The sequence below is a fragment of the Panulirus ornatus genome, chromosome 72 (genome assembly GCF_036320965.1).
Source record: "Panulirus ornatus isolate Po-2019 chromosome 72, ASM3632096v1, whole genome shotgun sequence".
NCBI classification, from domain to species: Eukaryota; Metazoa; Arthropoda; class Malacostraca; order Decapoda; family Palinuridae; genus Panulirus; species Panulirus ornatus.
In genome coordinates, this window is record NC_092295.1 from 8,642,252 (window position 1) to 8,663,217 (window position 20,966).

Genomic DNA, 20,966 nt, shown 5'->3' on the forward strand with positions numbered 1-20,966 from the left:
AGTCACTAACGCAGGAAACGGTGAACAAGTTAGAAAAAAGCACACATATACATACATATATACACGCGTATGTACATATTTGTACTTGCTTGCCTTCATCCATATCGGCGCCACTTTTCCCCACAAGAAACAGCATCGCCACTCCCTGTGTCATATATATATATATATATATATATATATATATATATATATATATATATATATATATATATATATATATATATCTGGGGATAGGGGAGAGAGAATACTTCCCACGTACTCTCTGCGTGTTGTAGAAAGCGAATAAAGAGAAGGGAGCGGGGGGGCTGGAAATCCTCCCCTCTCGTTTTTAATTTTCTAAAAAAAATAAAAAAAAGGAACAGAGAAGGGGGCCAATTGAGGATATTCCCTCAAAGGTTCAGTCCTCTGTTCTTAATGCTACCTCGCTAATGTGGGAAATGGCGGAGTATGAAAAATTAGAATATATATATATATATATATATATATATATATATATATATATATATATATATATTCCTATGAGTCCACGGGGAAAATGAAACACGATAAGTTATCGTGCTTCATTTTCCCCTTGGACTCAGGAATATCTTGATCACGCGCAAAACTGTGATCCTTTCCAATATATATATATATATATATATATATATATATATATATATATATATATATATATATGGACGTGTATGTGGGTGTATGAATATACGTGTGTATATAAGTGGATGGGTTTCTTCATCTGTATCCTGGCGCTACCTCGCTGACGCGGGAAACGGCTATCAAGTATATCAAATAATATATATATATATATATATATATATATATATATATATATATATATATATATATATTCAGTGTTACACATTTCCCGGAAAATTGCCATATTATTCAAGGTCTGTTGAGGCCTTGTCGAACATTAAATTCATATCGATGCTGACACAGCTGACGCCCTCAGCCATCTCATATTTCATGATGAATGTCTACCACACTGACGTATAAAGGCGAGGAAGGCGTAGGTGTTATGATAATGGCAGAGGAAACGTGGATCAAAGCGACTGACTATCACACGTCTCGTTCTATTTCTGATATTCAGGCATTTTAATCTTTTCAATCTTGATACGTTCCAACGGAGCAAAAACCAGAGAGATCTAGTGCACGGAGAGTGGGAGCGCCACCTCGATGGCAAACCAGTATAACATTTACCGTAAATACAGCCATTTATATTTCATGTTATTTCATTGATATGTCTTTAACAGTCTCTAGAGTTTCGTTGGTTGAAGCCTTCCTATAATTACCTTATTTTCTTATTAAGCAAAAAACTGAAAGAAACATTTTGGACGCGATCTCTTTCGTCAGCACGATGGAATTCAAAGATGGTAGAGGCCGAAATGAGTGAAGATGAATTAGACTAACCTTGTTATCCATGAGTCACCATTCTTTGATAATTCGTGATGATTTAAGGGCTAAGATAAGGTTTTATCAGTTACCATTCTTTGCTATTTCGTGAAGACTTAAGGCTACACTAGCGGTATGTTACCATTCTTTGACATTTCTGAAGATCTCGAGGGCTAGGCTAGCGCTATTAGTCACCATTCTTTGACACTTGATGAATATTAGGGCTTGGCCAACGCCATATCAGATACCATTCTTTTACACAATGTGAAGATTTATTTGAGTTACACTAACGCTTTATCAGTTACCTGTCTTTGACGCTTCGTAAACATATAAAGCTAGGCTAACACTGGTACCCATTTATTTATAATTCTTTCATTCTATGTGAAGGTTTAATGTTTAAAACATTCATGACATATTAGATTACTTGAAATACCTTCAAAACTTACTAATAAGAAGCATGTAGCATAATTAATACGTTAACCGGTTCAATTTGGTGCAAGATATCGTCAAAAATATAACATTCTGAGACGTATGAAGGCGTGAGACGTTCCCGGATATACATTTCCGTAAAGAGAATTGGCTCTCAATAAAAACTTGTTATCCGGTTTGGAGAGCACCAATATGTGCGCCGGGAGTCTGAATATTCTTAGGGAGTCATAATATGGAACGGCAGGTACACATGCATGTGTGTAAGACCAGTGGTGCGTTGTCTGCACTGAATTTGACTAAAATCAGCTCAGACATTTGAGAAACGGTTCCTCTCTCTCTCTCTCTCTCTCTCTCTCTCTCTCTCTCTCTCTCTCTCTCTCTCTCTCTCTCTCTCTCTCTCTCTCTCATACATACATACACACAAGGATCGCCTGGGACCAAACCCGCAAAGGTAAGAATCACTGGTCTAGGCAGCCGGTCCACAGTCCATCCAGCTGTTCATCCTCCCTCTGAGGTTGGGCGATAAAATGGGTCTGGATGACGCATTTGACACACTCTTGAAATACTGTTACAGACGTAACGGCGGAAAAAAGAAAAGTGTCAATGGAGTAGACTAGGGAAAACGTCATACTTATATTAGACGAGATTTGGAAAATTCGCTAAACTATAGACCAGTCCCTCTGGCGAATGCAGTCTGTACTATATAGGAAATGATAATCAGAGTGGAAATGAATGACTTACTTCCTGCAGAGGAGAAACTACATTAGAGACAACACGATTTTTATGGAAAGCAGATTATGCGTAACGAAGCTCATAGATTCTAAGAGAGAGTGACCTCCGAATTGGACAAAAGAGGAGAGATGGATTGCTATTAATCTGAAATACCAGAAAGTATTTGACTCTATACCGCACGGGGAACTGATTAAGACGCTCATTCACCAAGGAAACTCCTTCGATAGAAAGTTTATCTCAGTGGAGGGAACAAATGACGTATGTCAAAGGAACCTTCTCAAAATGGGTGAAGGTCACCAGTGGCGTACCTCGGGGTTCTGTTGTGGGACCATTACTTTTCTTGGTCTATGTGGATGACTTGCTCACCTGAACATGTTTGCAGTGCTCATTTGTCATATATCTTAATACGTCATGCAGTCATTGTTGTTCAACTGTTGTTAACTTCACTTATCACGTAACTTGCTGTATAATATATCCAAAACTGTCCAGTCCCTGGCAACATGTTTCTATATAACCCATAATGTAATTCAATCACTAAGGCCCAGTTCCTGAACCTCTTGTGCACTCTTGAATACCCTCTTGCGCCATCGCCCAGAGAATGGAATGGAGTGCATAATAATTATATCAGTCAATCAGATGGCATCAAGATCATGGGGGAAGTATAAAGGGATTGCACCAACTTACAAGGGAACCTAGACAGATTCCAATGTTGGTCTGATAGTACATGGTTAATGAATGATATATGGTTAATGGAATTCAAACCCATTGAATGTAAAGCAATAAGGACGGAGTCAGAGCAAATGAAAGCTGGGAATACGCTATGAGAATGTGTGTATGAGAGGGGCTAGGTGGATAACATCGTCCCTAATCTACCGCCAGAGTCCTGGTTTAGGAGTCAGAAGGAGACCAACTGTCTGCTGGGTCCTGGTTTAGGAGTCAGGTGAAGGAGACCAACTGTCTGCTGGAAATGTCTGCTGGGAAATCTTCAGCAAGCTGTTCCCATCCTAAACAACCGAACCAGATCGTAATTCTCACGTCTGGCCACCGCACCTGAAGATCCACAAAGACCTAATGGAGACGATTTAAAGGAGAGCAACATAGATGGTGCCAGAACTGTGTGAGATGAGTTGTAGGGAAACGCTGGAGGCCTTCAATTTTCCCACCATGGAAGAGAGAAGAGTGAGGGGTGACCTGATTGATGACGTAGACAGTGAACAACAGTTTTGCTAAAGATGTAAGGGGTAGAAGAACCAAGGCACATAACACGAAATCGAGCAAGAACATTAAGAAAGATGGGAAGAAATCGAGCAAGAACATTAAGAAAGATGGGAAGAAATCGAGCAAGAATATTAAGAAAGATGGGAAGAAATCGAGCAAGAACATTAAGAAAGATGGGAAGAAATCGAGCAAGAACATTAAGAAAGATGGGAAGAAATCGAGCAAGAACATTAAGAAAGATGGGAAGAAATCAAGCAAGAACATTAAGAAAGATGGAAAGAAATCGAGCAAGAACATTAAGAAAGATGGGAAGAAATCGAGCAAGAATATTAAGAAAGATGGGAAGAAATCGAGCAAGAACATTAAGAAAGATGGGAAGAAAATATTCTATGGTATGAAAGTGTTGGATAACAGAGTAAACTGTGTGGGAACGCAGTATATGCGAGCAGCGTACACAAGCGTAAAAAACTGGATGAAAATTGTAGAGAAGGTTCGAGAGATGGGGCTAGTCACGCGAATGTAAAATTCCCTCCCCACTCGGTACAAATAATGACACACACACACACATACGGATGCATAATACATATACATAAAACATATCTTTCTTCTGGAAGTATATCTATTATTCCCATACTTATCCTGTCTTCATAGTAACTGCACGATATGTATTTACGTATTTGCTAATCTCATGTTTTCATAGACACAATAATCCTTGTGTTCTTTCGCTGTTCTGATTTTCGTTGGAACTTTATATTCGCTCCTGTACACCCTCCATTCCTTTGTTCTCCATCTATCCATTGAAGTCACCCATCACATAGCCATTCCTTTGTCCCCAATCTATCCATTCAGGTCACCCATCACACAGCCATTCCTTTGTCCCCAATCTATCCAGTCAAGTCACCCATCACACAGCCATTCCTTTGTTCCCCATCTATCCATTCAGGTCACCCATCACACAGCCATTCCTTTGTTCCCCATCTATCCTTTCAGGCCAACCATCACTTAGGGCTCGTCAATTAAAAGGTACTTGATAGGAGACCAAGAGGAAGGTGCAGGGGTTGAAAAAGAGGGCAAGCGAGAGTTGAGGATGAGAGACATTCTGCAAACTTCAGGAGAAACTAAAAGTTTTGGAAGGAGGTTAATCGACTAATAATTGTGTGAGGAAACAAATGAGGACATCGGTGAAAGGGGACAAAAGGGTAAGAGGTGACAGGTAGTGATGAGATGAAGATAAGATGGAGTGCGTATTACGAAGGACTGCGAGTGATGATAATGCGGTAGATGTGAGGTGTTCAGGTTGGGGAGGTATGCGATGTGAGAATGTCATAATAAATGGTCTAGTGAAAAGAGAAGATGTAGTGAATAAAAGCGAGGTTACTAAGTTTAGCTCTGGAGAGGGACAGGTTAGTAGAGGTGTGAGGTAGAATGGAGAAAACACGGAAGAACTGAAGTGATTCAGATACCTGGGAGTGGATAAGGCAACGAATGGACACATGGGAGCTGAAGTGAGTCATAGGGTGGGTAAGGAGGCGAAGGTCCTTAAAGCTTTGAGAGATATCTGGAACGTTAGGTCACTCTGTGGGAGGGCGAATATGGGCGTATTTGAGGGTAGTGTTGTTCCAACAGTGTTATATCATTGCGAGGCAAGGGCTGTGGATGAGAAGGCACGTAAGAGGGCTGAATGTGCTGAAAATGACATGTATGAAGACAATGTGTGGCGTGAGAAGGGTTGCTCGAGTGAGTAATGAAAGGGTAAGAGAGATGAGTGGCAATAAGAAAAGTATGGCTGACCAAGAAGTGCTGAAATGATTTGGACATATGGAGAAAATGAGTGAGGAAAGGTTGACAAAGAGGATACATGTGTCAGAGGTGGAGGGAACAAGGAGAAAGAGGGCACAAAATGGAACTGGAAGGATGGAGTGAAAAAAGTTTAGAGTGATCGGTGCCTGAACACACAGCAGGGTAAAAGTGTTGCAAGGGATAGAGTGAAGTGGAGCAATGTGATATACAGGGGACAACGTGCTGTCAGTGGACTAAACTAGAACATACGAAAGGTCTGTGGTGCCTGGATTTGGAAAGGGAGCTGTGGCTTCGGTGCACTACATATGACAGCTAGAGACTGAATGTGAACGAATGTGGCCTTTTTTGTCTGTTTTCCCGGCGCTACCTCGCTGAAGCGTGGGATAGCGAAGCTGTTTCCTGTGGGACGGGGTAGCGCCAGGAATGAATGAAGGCAAGCAAGTATGAATATCTACATGTTTGTATATATATGTATATGTCTGTGTATGTGTATGCATATGTATGTTTATGTTGATATGTATATGTATGTTTATGTTGATGTGTATATGTATGTATATGTGCGTATATGGGCGTTTATGTATATCTACGTGCATATGAGTGGATGGGCCATTCTTCGTCTGTTTCCTGGCGCCACCTCGCTGGCGCGAGAAACAGCATTTATGTATAAAACAATATATATATATATATATATATATATATATATATATATATATATATATATATATATATATATATGTGTGTGTGTGTGTGTGTGTGTGTGTGTGTGTGTCAGAGAGCAAGACACTCCCGCCCACCAGGTTTCCCACCTGCGGAAGATACCACGACCTCTCCCTCACTTTCTCTGGCTACAATCTTCCACCCAACACTCGATTTTCCCTTTCCCTCCACACTTTCTCTCGTAGCGCCCATCCAACAACCACGTCTGTGCTACCAGCTCCTCTGTGTTACGTCTATGCCACCTGCAAGCGATTGCAGCCTCGTATATATCCACTTCGAGTAAGAATAAACTATTAATTTCAATTACCCATGTAAATCTATTACGTTTTCTACGTCTTGATTTTCTATAGCTAATTTTGTTTTTAATATTCAAGTATACCGATGTATAAATTTAAAACTATATCGATTCTAAGAGTCTGTTACTTAGCAGTATTGAACGTAGATTTATTTTATCCATTTGGTTTTAAAAAATTGCTGACAGATTCAAAGTTTTAAAAATTATGTGCTTCAGTAATAAATACTTTTCAACATGAGTTTTGTTCCCTGCAGTGAACTAATTATTAAACAAATGCTAGGCCTATTTCAATTCAGTACGAATCAAAACGACAATTAACCAAAAAGTAATGATAGATTTATATGGAGAAATGGGTAAAAGTATTGAACATTTACACAGACCATCTTCCGGTCATAATATTGTCTGTATATATTTTCAAAGAAAATGAACATATTTACCATTGAACACCCGAGGCAATATGAGCTCAAAGAAGTGTTTGAATTCTTCCTGATCCTTTCCTTGTTCAACTAGTGTTCTTGTGTATTTCACGTTGAGGGTCAACATTTTTGAGAACAAATTTGAAAAAAGAAAAAATTCTGCTATGGACACACACACACACACACACACACACACACACACACACACACACGATTACTAGATGCTAAAGATGGTCGCTACAAGAGGAAAGAACACAGTAGATTTGGCAAAGAGAAACTTTGACAAGAATATCGTAGACTATGAAGATGATCCCAAGTTTTCCCCTTAGAATTAATCAGGGATCAATTGTCCCTTGATCATTTAATCAGACTAAAATAGACATAGGGAGCTTGTCGCCCCCCCCTCCACTGCCACCACTGGGAATTAACAAATTGAATGAAGTATGACGTCCAAATATACCAGGAACTGAATGACTAAGTTCTAAAGTGTTTTCCTAGTGGAAGACACTCCAGCCCCATAACCAGTGTGAGGGTTAGAGGTCTTAGAAAACATTAATATGTACAGGAAACTCATAAACACATTACTAAAGAGCCTTAACCCAGGTCCTGATGAGGCGTCTCCACACGAAATGAAAGTGGCATCTTAAGCTGGAACATTGTCAGGTGCCACTGAAGGATTGTGAAGTGCCACTGAAGGAAAGTAAAGTGCCACTGAAGGAAAGTAAAGTGCCACTGAAGGAAAGTGGAGTGCCACTGAAGGAAAGTAAAGTGCCACTGAAGGAAAATGAAGTGCCACTGAAGGAAAGTGAAGTGCCACTGAAGGAAAGTAAAGTACCACTGAAGAAAGTGAACTGTCAGTGTAGGAGAGTGAAGTGCCACTGAAGGAAAGTGAAGTACCACTGAAGGAAAGTCAAGTGCCAAAGGGAGTGAAATGGGGACAATTGCTATGAACTGCAGACCAGGGTCAGTGACGAATGTGGTCTGTCAGACACTACAAAGGAGAGAGCAAATGAGACCTGCCGGGGAGAGAGACATCACCGGCTCAGAAAAAAAGCGGTCATGTGTAACGAACTTTCTAGATTTCTACGAGAGAGTGAGTTCTGATTCCCACAAGAGAGATGATCGAGTGGACTGTATATCTGGACTGCCTAAGAGCAATTGGAACCGTGCTATCACAAATAGAAGGAAGACTCATTCAGTGGCTAGGAAATTGCTTTTAGTGAAGAGAACAAAGGACATATGTTTGAGTAGCCATCTCAAAATGGAGTGAGGTCAAAAATGGTGTACCACAAGGGGTCAGTCAGTCATGAGACCATTCTTCTCTTTTAATCTATGTATCTAAATTCCCAAAAAGATTGGACTCCTGTCTGAATATGTTTGCTGATGATACATCTAAATTCCCAAAAGGATTGGACTCCTGTCTGAATATGTTTGCTGATGATACATCTAAATTCCCAAAAAGATTGGACTCCTGTCTGAATATGTTTGCTGATGATACATCTAAATTCCCAAAAGGATTGGACTCCTGTCTGAATATGTTTGCTGATGATACATCTAAATTCCCAAAAGGATTGGATTCTTGTCTGAATATGTTTGCTGATGATACATCTAAATTCCCAAAAGGATTGGATTCCTGTCTGAATATGTTTGCTGATGATACATCTAAATTCCCAAAAGGATTGGACTCCTGTCTGAATATGTTTGCTGATGATACATCTAAATTCCCAAAAGGATTGGACTCCTGTCTGAATATGCTTGCTGATGATACCGAAGCACCTGGGAGAACTAATGAGTGGGGAGGAGAGTGCATCAACTTACAAGGGGATCTAGACAAAAAGAAAGCCTAAAGTTGGTCTGATACATGGTTGATGAAATCCAATTGAATGAATACAACATTATGGCCAACCCGTCGCCACAGCCCCACCTTTAAGGCAATCTGTCAGTTGGAAAATATCAGAAACACATTCAAGTAAAGAGATAAGGAAACATTCAACAAATTGTCCATATCCTGCCAAAAAAGATCAAAGACTGGACTAAAATTAGGAGAGATGAGTCACAGTGAGAGGCTAGAGGCCAGACATTTGTCCACTATGGAAGTGGGAAGTCAATTTTTTTCTTTTTTTAACTCAGCACCACGACCTTTGACCTGACCTATGGGTCAACTCAAAGGCCAGTGGCGTCAAGAGCAGAGTGAAGATGCGTTTAACCTCACCCGTTCAAAAGCCGATATATATGGAGTGTAAAAACGCGTTTGCCATACGTGAACTCAACTTTATGGTTTAACTGAAGATCAATTTGGTGGCGTTTCCCTCCATAGCGAACACGATGATGGGCGACAAGGAAAATCACGGCATTCCCCTTGGAAATGTTACCATTTCCATAAGTCGTTTGTTAAAGGTATGGCTAAGTAAAGCTTCCTTGCTATGCATTATGAACTTTGGAATAAACGCTCATAAATTGCCAACGTGCGAGTTATTTAAAAAGAAAAAAAAATACCAGTATTTTCTAAGATAAGCAAAGAAATAAATATGCAGTCAGACTGTTGAAGGTGACGTAGATCCACATCAACTACATGTCAACACATGGCGGCTGAGCAAGGACGCGAAGTATCGACAATTAACATATTCAAACCCACCAGTACCGGTCTGTTTGGGTTATCTGTTTAAGCTCCTTTGGTTTACGGCAGGCAATCGGATCCAAGTCTCTGACATGAATACACACAAAGGAATTTATCAATTAACTTTTCATCTTTTCAGTACCCAATGATATCATCCAAATTTGATTTGAGAGTCTCAGAAGCCAGAGTGAATCGGATCAGTTTACGTAGATGGAATTGTCTGGAGCAGTTTAGTTATCACTAAAAGAAAATTTACGTTTTCTTTAGCGCTCAAGGTAAGAACGGGAACTATGTCGGTAGTATGTTTTCAGGATAAACTTAACTAATAATTCCAGGTTGTCATGAGGCATTAAGCAGACATCCTGCAACGGAAAATGCTTTTACCTCGTATACAACCCTAAATGCGCATCTTGTCAGTCCAGAAATCGTGAAATTTGAAACAAAACATACAGATGAGTGCTTCCAAAAAGGGCCTTTAAGCAACAAGAATAGTACTAAAGAAAAAAAATAACACAATATCTTTTAAACGAATTTCATGCAGTTTAAGCAATATGGCCAAGATCAATCAAATACTAAAACACAGTGATATACAAGGTGTTGGATGATGTAAATATTTATAAACAGTATGCGTTCACACAGACCACAATACTGCAGAGTTAATTACGTAGGATAGGAGGGACATCCCTTAAACCCGGCCCCATCATGGACGAAACTACCCACAAATTTGAGCCAGGCTAGAAGCAAGGATGGGATGGGATAGTAGAGAAACCTTAACAATTACAGGACCAAGAGGGATGCCGATGAAATCAATGTGACATTATGGCACATTGAACAGAATCCGACGAAAGAATTAGATAAAGAACTATAGAAAAAAGCTACATGTCTTAGCAGGGGTGTATTATAGACGTCCACCAGGGCCCTGTGTTCACAGCGGAGCCCGACAAACCCACAATACTTCTCTGTAGTTGACACAAAGTTAATTTCGCTTCATAATCGACAAAATGAAATTTCTTGACGTTACTCAATTTGATGGCTTCAAGTGCACCTTGTGAACGCCATGGAAAAAAAAACTAGTGTAAAAATTAGGCCTATGAATAAGTACGTCATATTTTTGTGATGGAAATGAAGGAACCAGTGTCGTATTTCGTTGAACGAGCCAATATGGGGCTACCAGAACTGGAAAAATTCTAAGTGATAATTCACATTAATGTCTAGCTAAGAAAGTCTCGGACGATCACCAAAATAACACTATAATCTATATTTCTGTGAGCGAGACAGTAATCATGGCCGCTGAATCCATTGTGAAGACGATATCAATTCATTATACATCTCTGGATACATTGGCGCCAAGTAAGACACAAAGATAATCTATCTCAAGCTCAAAAAAAATAAAAATTACGAAGTCAAATCATTTCCAACATGAAAGACACCTACCAATGCCTTATATCTTGACGGCTAGTTGGGTCTAACATGCAATTGAGTTGTAAATTCTAAATAACTGGTTTTTATTTGTATATTACTTTTTACCTAAGTTACTCTGCTCTTTGATATACCGCGGTTAGACCCCAGTACCCAAGTATGAACGGATCGCGTTGCAAAAGCCAAATCTTCAATATGCAAATTATGATAATAAGTTAACTACCATATCGTTGTTGTACACATCTGATTCAGGGCCTCGGCAAACACCTGACAATTAGCTTTACAAATACTCTAACCAATAACTTGACTTAGAAACTTACATACTCACTAAATCATGTCCTTACCTCTCATAAATTGAATTCCACATACTCGCACGTCCCTGTCTTGACCAGGCTTAAAATATTTTCAATTGATGGCGGCCAACCCAAGTCTCCTACCGGGGGTTGTAGTGTCAGACGACTGCAAATCTAAATTTGAACCTGCAGTTATCCAATTAACAAGTTCGACAACACTACAGTTGTTCGACATGTTATAAAACGTATATTGAAATAGATATCACATAGATAGCAACACTCAATTCGCCGAATGAGAACGGAGAAGGAATGGGGAGCCATCAGTAAATGACGTTTTCCTCCACTCCAGCCCTTCAAAGTCACGTGACATCACTAGTGACGTCATGTTGTCTGTCCCTCTAGTGTCAAAATCCGGTTTAATCTATGACATGACAGACATTTGAGGTGGGTAGATTTCTGTCCAACCTGCGTTCAATATGACAGATATTCTAAGGATGATTTTTCTATTGTGCATTTTTCTTTTCGTTGTGTCATAATTGCTTTAGTAATTCATGATGAAATCACAGTTAAAGCATTAAATTGTTACTGGGGGTTGGGGTCATAGCTTGACCTTGATATTCAAAGCGTGTGATAGTTTGACCATGATTTTCCTTAGTGTGTGGTAACCATGATTTTTGTAGTGTGATGACCACGATTTTTGTAGTGGGTGATACAAGATGATTTTCAAAGTGTGTAACGGCAATGGTCTTTCTTATGTAATTGCTTTGACCATGATTTTTAAAGCGTGTGATAACTTTGGCCATGATTTCAAAATGTGTGATAGCATGACCGCAGTAGAGGATTCCAAGTCAAAATCCGGATTCTGAGCGATCGTGTATCCGAAACGGATTTAGCTGTTTACATATTCGCTCAGATGGCGACAGATACTCTCCACAAATCGCAATGCATTTCTAGGTATTTTATCCATATTTCTGCCACTTATTTGTAATTACTTCGACCAACAGTTCATAGAAGCTGGATATCCTCTTTTAAAGACTCAGAATTAGAATTCAGTGAAAGCATCATGAAGGTCATGTAATGGTGTTTTTGTATATATACAGATCATGTAATGGCGTTCTGTACATTATTATTTTTGCAAGAATCATTTCAGTATTTAATCAGTTCTTGCTAGGGGCGATTATGATAATAATGCTAATATATTTCACATGAGTGGGGGAGTTACAGTGTGGATAATTGCTTTATAGCAAACTGTTATTGTTGTCAGCTGTGGTGCGAGATCAACGTCGTTAACACGTGTTGGCATACTGATGTAGGTGTAGTCTACTGTATGACAGCATATCAAGTTCTAGTTGACAATGGTACTGACGAGAAGGAGCTCAAGTGAGACTGAGTCTTCAACTCCGAACACTTCACGTGGTAAGAGCAAGAAAGATGTGAAGACTGGAAACAGCTCCGGGACACCTGACGTGGTGTCTAGGTTGGTTTCTGCCAAACGGACCACATCCGTTTCCTCAACCTCAGAACCTACGCCTCCCACAAGACGTTCAAAGAGATTGGCTTCATGTTCTCAAGATGTGGTTGGTGAGGCGACACCCTCTTCTTCGAGACTGACTTCAAAATCTCAAGATGTGGTTAGTGTGCAGACACCCTCTCGCTCGAGACAGTCAAGAACGACCTCCTCAGATGATTATGTTACACCAGTTAAACGCTCGAGGAGAAGCTCTACAGAGGCATCTGGTCATCAGGACACACCGGTGGTACACACTCCTAGACGCAGAAGGAGCTCCTCTGGTGCTCGAGATACACCAGCAGCATCAGCTTCAGTTAGACGGTCCAGACGATTAAGTGCTGATACGAGCATTCCCGAGTGGGAGCTTTCCAGTGATACACCCCCAGGTTCAAGTAGATCCTCCGAAGAAGAGATTGCTCCATTACCCAAGGAAATTGAAGAGCAGACAGATAGTGAGAGTACGACTCAAACATTAGAATCGATTTCAGAGGAGGAGGAAGAGGACACACCTTTACCACATTCCAGTGATATTATTGAGGTCAGGTCTGTTTGTGAAGTGGAGGAAGTACAGATCGTAAGGCAGGAACCTGAAACTTTACCAGTTATTGAAAAAGAGAAGTTAGATGATGACATAGAATCTATTTCTGTGAACGAGGAAGGGAGTCATATTCAAGAAGGCAAGACCAAAGGTTTAGCAGTTATTGAGGAAGTCAAAGAAGAAAAAGAGGGCTTAACTAAAGCAGTTAAACCTGAAGATACTAAAGAAGTCGTAAAGGAGCCTGATCTCATTTTGACTGAAGAGCCAGAAAAAACTAAAGAAGTCGAAAAGGAGCCTGATCTCATTTTGAATGAGGAGAAGGAAGAAACTGAAGAAGTCATAAAGGAGCCTGATCTCATTTTGATTGAAGAGCCAGAAAAAACTAAAGAAGTCGTAAAGGAGCCTGATCTCATTTTGAATGAGGAGAAGGAAGAAACTAAAGAAGTCATAAAGGAGCCTGATCTCATTTTGAATGAGGAGAAGGAAGAAACTAAAGAAGTCGAAAAGGAGCCTGATCTCATTTTGACTGAGGAGAAGGAAGAAATTAAAGAAGATGTAAAGGAATCTGCTCTCACTTTGACTGAGGAGGTGACAGAAAAATCAGTTGATGAAAAGGAGCAAGAGGTGGTTGCACTTGACACAGGATTTGATGGGCGCAGTAACTGTAGTGCTTCATCTACAACTGGGGTAGAAAAAGATGATTTGGTAGTTGCAGATGAAACTGTATCTACAACGGTAACAACAGATGAAGATTACATAAGCAGTAGTAGAAATGAAATAAAGTCCGATGATTTAACTGCTGCACCTGACAAAGGTTTGGCAGAAGGGGCAAGCAAAGATCTTGAAGTAACTAGCACAACAAACATTGGGGTTTCTGCAAATCAGAAAAATGAACTGTCCGGTCGCAAGAAGATAAAACCAGCTGTAAATAACAATATTGAAGTTTCTGATGGTAAAGAAGCACTTGAGAACCTCTCTGAACTGAAGAATGTAACTCGGGGAGTACCAATTTCAGGACGATGGTGGAAAAAGGAAAAGCAAAGGTAAATTATCTTCATACTTCTTTTGTTTTTCAAATTCTAAAGCTCGTGACATGATTTCATCAAGGTCAGTGGCTTTTCAAGTAGTAGCTGGTCATGTAATCATATACTAGGAAACCATATTTTTTGTCACAGTTTTGTAATTGAAATGCATGCAGTTGACTAAATTACTTTGCTTTTTGGGTAAACTTTCAGTTTGGAGACATTGTCAAACAAAGAGTTGAATATCATTGACTGTTGTACAAGAGTTGAGTATAGTATGAAGTGTAAACTAAACTTGGTGGCTGTGGTTATGTGGGCATGCAGGCTGCAGCTTTCAACAGCTTGGTAAATCAATGACCCAGCTCAGCAGCTTGGGCCCAGCAAGGACTAGGTTGGGTAGAAGATCCTCAAAAACTACTTTAGGTGTATCTTGCCCAGTATTTCTGTGTGAACACAAGATTGTAACAATCAAACACTTTTCAAATGACACTGAAAAAGAGGTAAACATCAAACGGTAAGTTTGTTGAGCTTTCATACATTCTGTTACAAGTGTTTCGAATACTTTCACATTGATTAACCCAAATCCTTCCCTAATGTGTAACCCTTCTCATTTTCAACTTGTTATTGTAGAAAAGGAAAGAAATTATCTAAACCTTTTGCCCCTCACAGATTTTTCAGGTCTGGCATCAGATCAGTTGTCCTGTGAAGTTACATTTAAAAAAGATATTGATAATAGCTCTAAACAAGATGCTAAAGGGATTTGAATAATTACTAAAATTCTACTTTATATGATATGAGAAAATAATTATGGTAATCACTTTTCTGGCACCACCTTAGTAATTTTTTTTTATTTCCTCAAGGCCTCGAGTTGTAATGTTCTGGACTTTTGATGCTTTAGTTTACAGTACATTGTATTTATCCATGACTGTGCTTCAGCTTGCAATGTTGGAAAATTTAGAATATTTACGTATATGTTTTTAATAATTAAAAGAATATTTTCTTTTAATTATGTCATTTGTAAAGAATATAACCATTATATGAGAAATTTGTTTACTGATCATGTATGTTTTTGTCACAGAAAAGTATCATTTGATTTGCATCTTACCAGTTTGGAAAATGCATTCGTTTGTCTTCTCTGCTACCCCATTATATACTTCATCCTGTGTAATTGTAAGCATTTCTTTGTGTGGAAGGAATGATAAAGATGTACTCATAAGAGTACATTCAGTAATCCTTAAATCACCCTATCCAGGACTGCCTGAAGCCCCCATCACTGCATTTCATTTCAGCAGCATTTTCAGCAAGTTTTTGTTAGATATCTTCTAATTATTTCATAGTAGAGTGTGGTACTATATATGGGTGGTGAGCTTTTTCAGGGACTGTACAGTTGATAAAAAGAAGTAAATTGAGAATTTTGATAGTTTGACCTATGATGTATTCAGTTTGTGACAGGTGTCCTGAAACGAATCTACATCGTTGGGTTTTAGTGGTTTGAGTTGTGGCAAGTGTCTTGGAACATATTCTCGGTGTAAGTTATGCCTCCTTGTGTTTGGAAAATGCAGACATTTTCCTCTAGTTCAGCATGATCAGGATCAGGTAGTTACTGAAATTGATTTTTTCAAAGTTTGGATCCTGAACTTTTCCAAGGATCAGTTGTTTGTGTAAACAGTAGAGTCTGGATGTGCAAGCTAATTTTATTTATGAAATACGGTCATCGTCACTTAATGTATAAGATGCATTCCTGAAACGTGTTACTATTAGATAAAACTACTTTAAATAAGCATATTTTACTAGAAACTCAAAGTCATAATATGAGGAATTCCTGGGGAATATTGATGGACACATTATATCACATATAGTATGCTGTTCTTTGTGTTACTTAAAGATTTTTGTCTTAAAATGAATAAAAAAAAGGTGCTTTACCAATATCATATGGACCTCATCCACAGTCATATCACATTATGGCAATATTGTCATTCACTGTCTTATTGCGTATTGTGTTAACACATTCACAACTACTATACAAAATACTAGGTTCTTACTCATTTCCGCATGCTTACAATATTTGATACTTAACTGTAACACAAGTGTAGGTGCATGTGGGAAGAATGTCATGACATGTTTGTTTACATTGTCAGGATGCATAGAGACAAAAACCAATAATGATAAGGGGATTATAATGCATTTATTAGAAGAAAATGGGTTGTGGGAAGAGTGCAGACGCTAGCAGTTGATATTCTGTTAAAACAGGTATAGAGGGGAAGGGAAAGGAACTTGTATGGTTCCTTTGATGTTCCTTCCCCTTCCCTTTCCCCTCTAGACCCATTTTAACAGAATAACAACTAGCTTCTGTAGTCTTCCCACAGTTTTACCCATGTCAATCTAGAATTAACATTCTTATATTCTAACACACCCTCCCACAACTCCTGCTTCAGGATAAATGCTATTCCTTCCTAGCTCTTGTCATCTTACCAACTTTTAAATTTATTCCCAAGACTTTTCAGAACCATTCTTCCCCTTTACCCTTTAGCTTCATTTCACTCAGAGCCAGAACATCCTGGTTTCTTTCTTCAAACATACTACCTGTCACACCTTTCTTCTCATCTTGGTTACATCCACACACATTCAGACACCCCAATCTGAACCTTCCAGGACAATGAGCACTCCTCGCTTGACTCCTTCTGTTTCTGGGGTTGGGAGAATGAGTGAATACTTCCCATGTATTCCCTGCGTGCCTTAGAAGGCCAGAGGCGCTGGAAACCCTCCCCTCCATGTATTTCAGTTTCAATTTATGTTTAGCGTCTGGGGTAAACCATGGAAAGTTTTGTGGGGTCTGGATGTGGAAAGGGATCTGTGGTTTCGGTGCATTACACATGACAGCTAGAGACTGAGTGTGAGCGAATATGGCCTTTGTGGTCTTTTCCTAGCACTACTTCACATGCATGTGGGGGTGGGGGGGTGCTATTTCGTATGTGGGAGGGTGGCTACGGGAATTGATGAAGGCAGCAAGTATGAATATGTACATGTGTATATATGTATGTCTGTGTGTGCATATACATGTATGGAAAGGATCACAATTTTGCGCATGATCAAGATATTCCTATGAGTCCACGGGGAAAATGAAACACGAAAAGTTCCCAAGTGCACTTTCGTGTAATAATCACATCATCAGGGGAGACACAAGAGAGAAATGTAACAGTCAGTTGATATACATCGAAGAGACGAAGTTAGGATGCCATTTGGTAAACATTTTTACCAAATGGCGTCCTAGCTTCGTCTCTTCGATGTATATCAACTGACTGTTATATTTCTCTCTTGTGTCTCCCCTGATGATGTGATTATTACACGAAAGTGCACTTGGGAACTTTTTGTGTTTCATTTTCCCCGTGGACTCATAGGAATATATATGTATACGTTGAACTGTATAGGTTTTTATATGTGTGTGTGTGTGGGTGTTTACATATATGCATGTGTATGTGGGTGGGTTGGGCCATTCTTTCATCTGTTTCCTTGCTCTACCTCGCTAACGTTGGAGAACAGAGGACTGAGCTTTACGGGGAATATCCTCACTTGGCCCCTTCTATGTTCCTTCTTTTGAAAAATTAAAAATGGGGGGGGGATTTCCAGCCGCCCCGCTCCCTCCCCTTTTAGTCACCTTCTATGACACGCAGATTTTGTATTTATAGTTTCACTTACCTTGAACAGTGATGTTAGCACAAAAGAATTCTAGCTTGAAGAGTATAATTACTTTGAAGTGTCATCAGTTTTATTTTTCTTGCCTTGAAGGTTCACAAAATGCTGATTTTGCTCATATGTTATATTTTTCAATGAATTGCAATTGATTGCTTTAACATTTGCAGAACATGAGAGAATTTTTGATAAGATTTAAAGAGAGTATGCTGCGGTCTGTAGAGCCTAACCTGATGGAAGTTGTTGCATTTTGGTAACATAGATTTCTCAAAAATTGGTCACATTGTTTCAAGTGTATTGTTTTTTCTGTGTAATTACTTTAGCTCTCGAATGATGAGTTTAATGTGACTTTTTCAGGTGTAGTTTCATCATGAAGGATGCAACGGGAAAGAGGAGCTGGAGAAAAAAGATGAGAATAAAGCAAGAACGTCAAGATGTATTGGCAGTAAGTGCAGCTATTCGGGAAGAAAAACAGAGGAAGAAAGATGAACTGAAGAGGAGACAGGAACTTAACAAAATTCGTCAAGCAGAGAATGCAAAGAAATCCGAGATTGTGCAAGTGGTAAGACAATATATAAAATTCAGATTTGTACTACTACTTTTTAAAGTATTCCTTCTTAACACTTATGACAATGCCATGTATATAATTTGACTGTAATCTAAGCATGATAAGTATCTATGGATACTTTTGCATTCCCATCAAGGACAGAAATTGTTTTAATCATAGATTACACAGGAAGTCTAAAACTTTAATTGCATAACACAGGGATTCCCCACAGAACATTGGCTTACAGAATAGCATTTTAGTAGTGAATGACATAATCATATTGGAAGAAAATTGTGAAAAGACACTAACTTTTCACAGTTGTGACAGTATTGAATAAATTTGTATTTTTGGAGTAATATTTTCAATTGATATAAAGTAAAATAACATTTGATTTTCTTATTCCATCAACTTTTGGTCACCTTATAAGGAATGCCAAGTTTTGATAATCTTATTTTGCCATGAAAGTGAAATGAACCAAACTTGAAAACATTAGAATAGATAATATAATGGCAAAATACATCATTGGGCATAAATATCACTTACTGAAATTTGGAAGGCTTGACAAACTGTTCACTCCGCCACCACAATATCCAAAGCAGTGGGTGAATACTAAACAGTTCCTGGCATGGAGGAAATATCTGGGAGTAGGGGGTCAAATCCCTTCTCTCAGATGCAGAAGCTTTTAATATGACAGAGCTTTATATTTACAGTTTCATCATCTGAAAACCTAGGTTCTAAATTACATGCGAGTAAGTGACAGATTGAGGACTCATTCTGAGTTCACTGGGTGGTGATGTTGCTCTTGGTTGGAGTGATTTCTGTGATTAATTCTTGTTTCAGGAAGGGAAAAATGTGTATAAACCAGATTTGCATTTGACAGCTGGTGGAGAATGATTAAGAAAAGGAACGCCTACACAATTCAGTGATTTAGGAAAGGCATAATGTAAATGAATTGAGACAGCACCTCTATCAATCCAATCATGTGCATTTTCCAGATCCAACGTAACAAGTCTTCAAATTAAACACTTGATCCACACATTCTCTGCCACCACTGAAACAACATCCTCCCCCATTCTGATGCTTTGGGCTTGCCACCATCCTCTGAATCCCCCATACATCTTACCAGGTAGACTTCAAAGACTTATAATTCTGTAATTTGAATTTTCACTTTTGTCTCCCTGACCTTTATACAGTGGGACTATGAAGGCATTACACCAATCTTCAGGCTCCTTACCATGAGCCACACATACAGTGGAAATCCTATACATTGGAAATCCTAAGTTACTAATCCATGACCCAATCCCATCTATTCTGGCCACTTTGCAACACTTTATCTTTCACATGGTTTTTTGCGTCTCTTTTCACCAACCCACTTGCCATGACTCTACGTTTCATACCTCCACATCCAAAACACTCCATGTGCCATCCTATGATTGAAGGCTTTCAACAGTCCTTCGAAATGTTCATCCCATATCCTCATCACTTCATCTGCCCCTTCACTGATGCTTCCACTTGTTCTCTCTCTTTCAAAATATTTTCCTATTCTCCTTGAAGTTTGCATGCACTTGCTCACCCCCAACTCTCATTGTCCTCAGTTTCATCCCTTGCTTTTTCCCCTTAACCTGCTGCAATTTCATGTTCATATCCTAATCTCACAGTCCCTGCAACGTAACTTCCTCATCCCACCACCCACTACCCATACCAAGTTAACCACGTGCAAGCATGGCTTCCCAAAATACCTCCCATTCATTTACTCACCCTTTACCACTCTTCACTCAGTCTCTCTTGGTATCTCTTCACACAAGCTTCTTTTCCGTTCACTTATTATCACCATGCTCTTCTCACCAATATCATTCTCTTTTCCTAAAGCTTTAACAAACTTCCACCCCTGCCTCCAGACATCCTGTCTAATACTACTTCCTGCATATTTACATCTAAGAATCTAGTCTCATCTTTGTGTACCTATCAATTTGTAAGTAATCCATGAAAGCCTACTTGCCATCTGCATTCACATGTAATTATGTAGAATCTTCTTTATGAACTAGTTATTCCTAATCAGCTTTTTTTTTTTCTTCAGCACACAACCCCACAAGCTGTTCACCATTTTCATTCATAACACTGGGTACACTATGACCCCCAGTTATACCTTCAACAACACATCACCCACCTTCTCATGCAAATCATTTATCACCAATACTCAGTCCACAACACTCTTGGCTTATCCTAAGATGCTTATCTCCCTTTGCTAGTTTCATAAGCATGGTGGTTAATGCAGACAGCATACATAAATATAAGAAGTTGTATGATAATAGAGAATGTTCAAGAAATGGGGGC

General features: G+C 39.2%; 1 protein-coding gene across 2 annotated transcripts in view; it reads left to right on the forward strand.

Moving 5' to 3' along the window:
* Positions 1–12,589: 12,589 nt before the first annotated feature.
* LOC139748125 (uncharacterized) overlaps positions 12,590–20,966 on the forward strand; it is a 58,944-nt gene continuing 50,567 nt past the window's right edge. For both annotated transcript variants that reach the window (XM_071660797.1, XM_071660796.1), the window contains exons 1-2: positions 12,590–14,416; positions 18,443–18,647. In XM_071660797.1, coding sequence (XP_071516898.1) covers positions 12,681–14,416; positions 18,443–18,647 — 1,941 coding nt within the window. In that variant the 5' untranslated portion in view covers positions 12,590–12,680. The remainder of the gene's footprint in view (positions 14,417–18,442; positions 18,648–20,966) is intronic.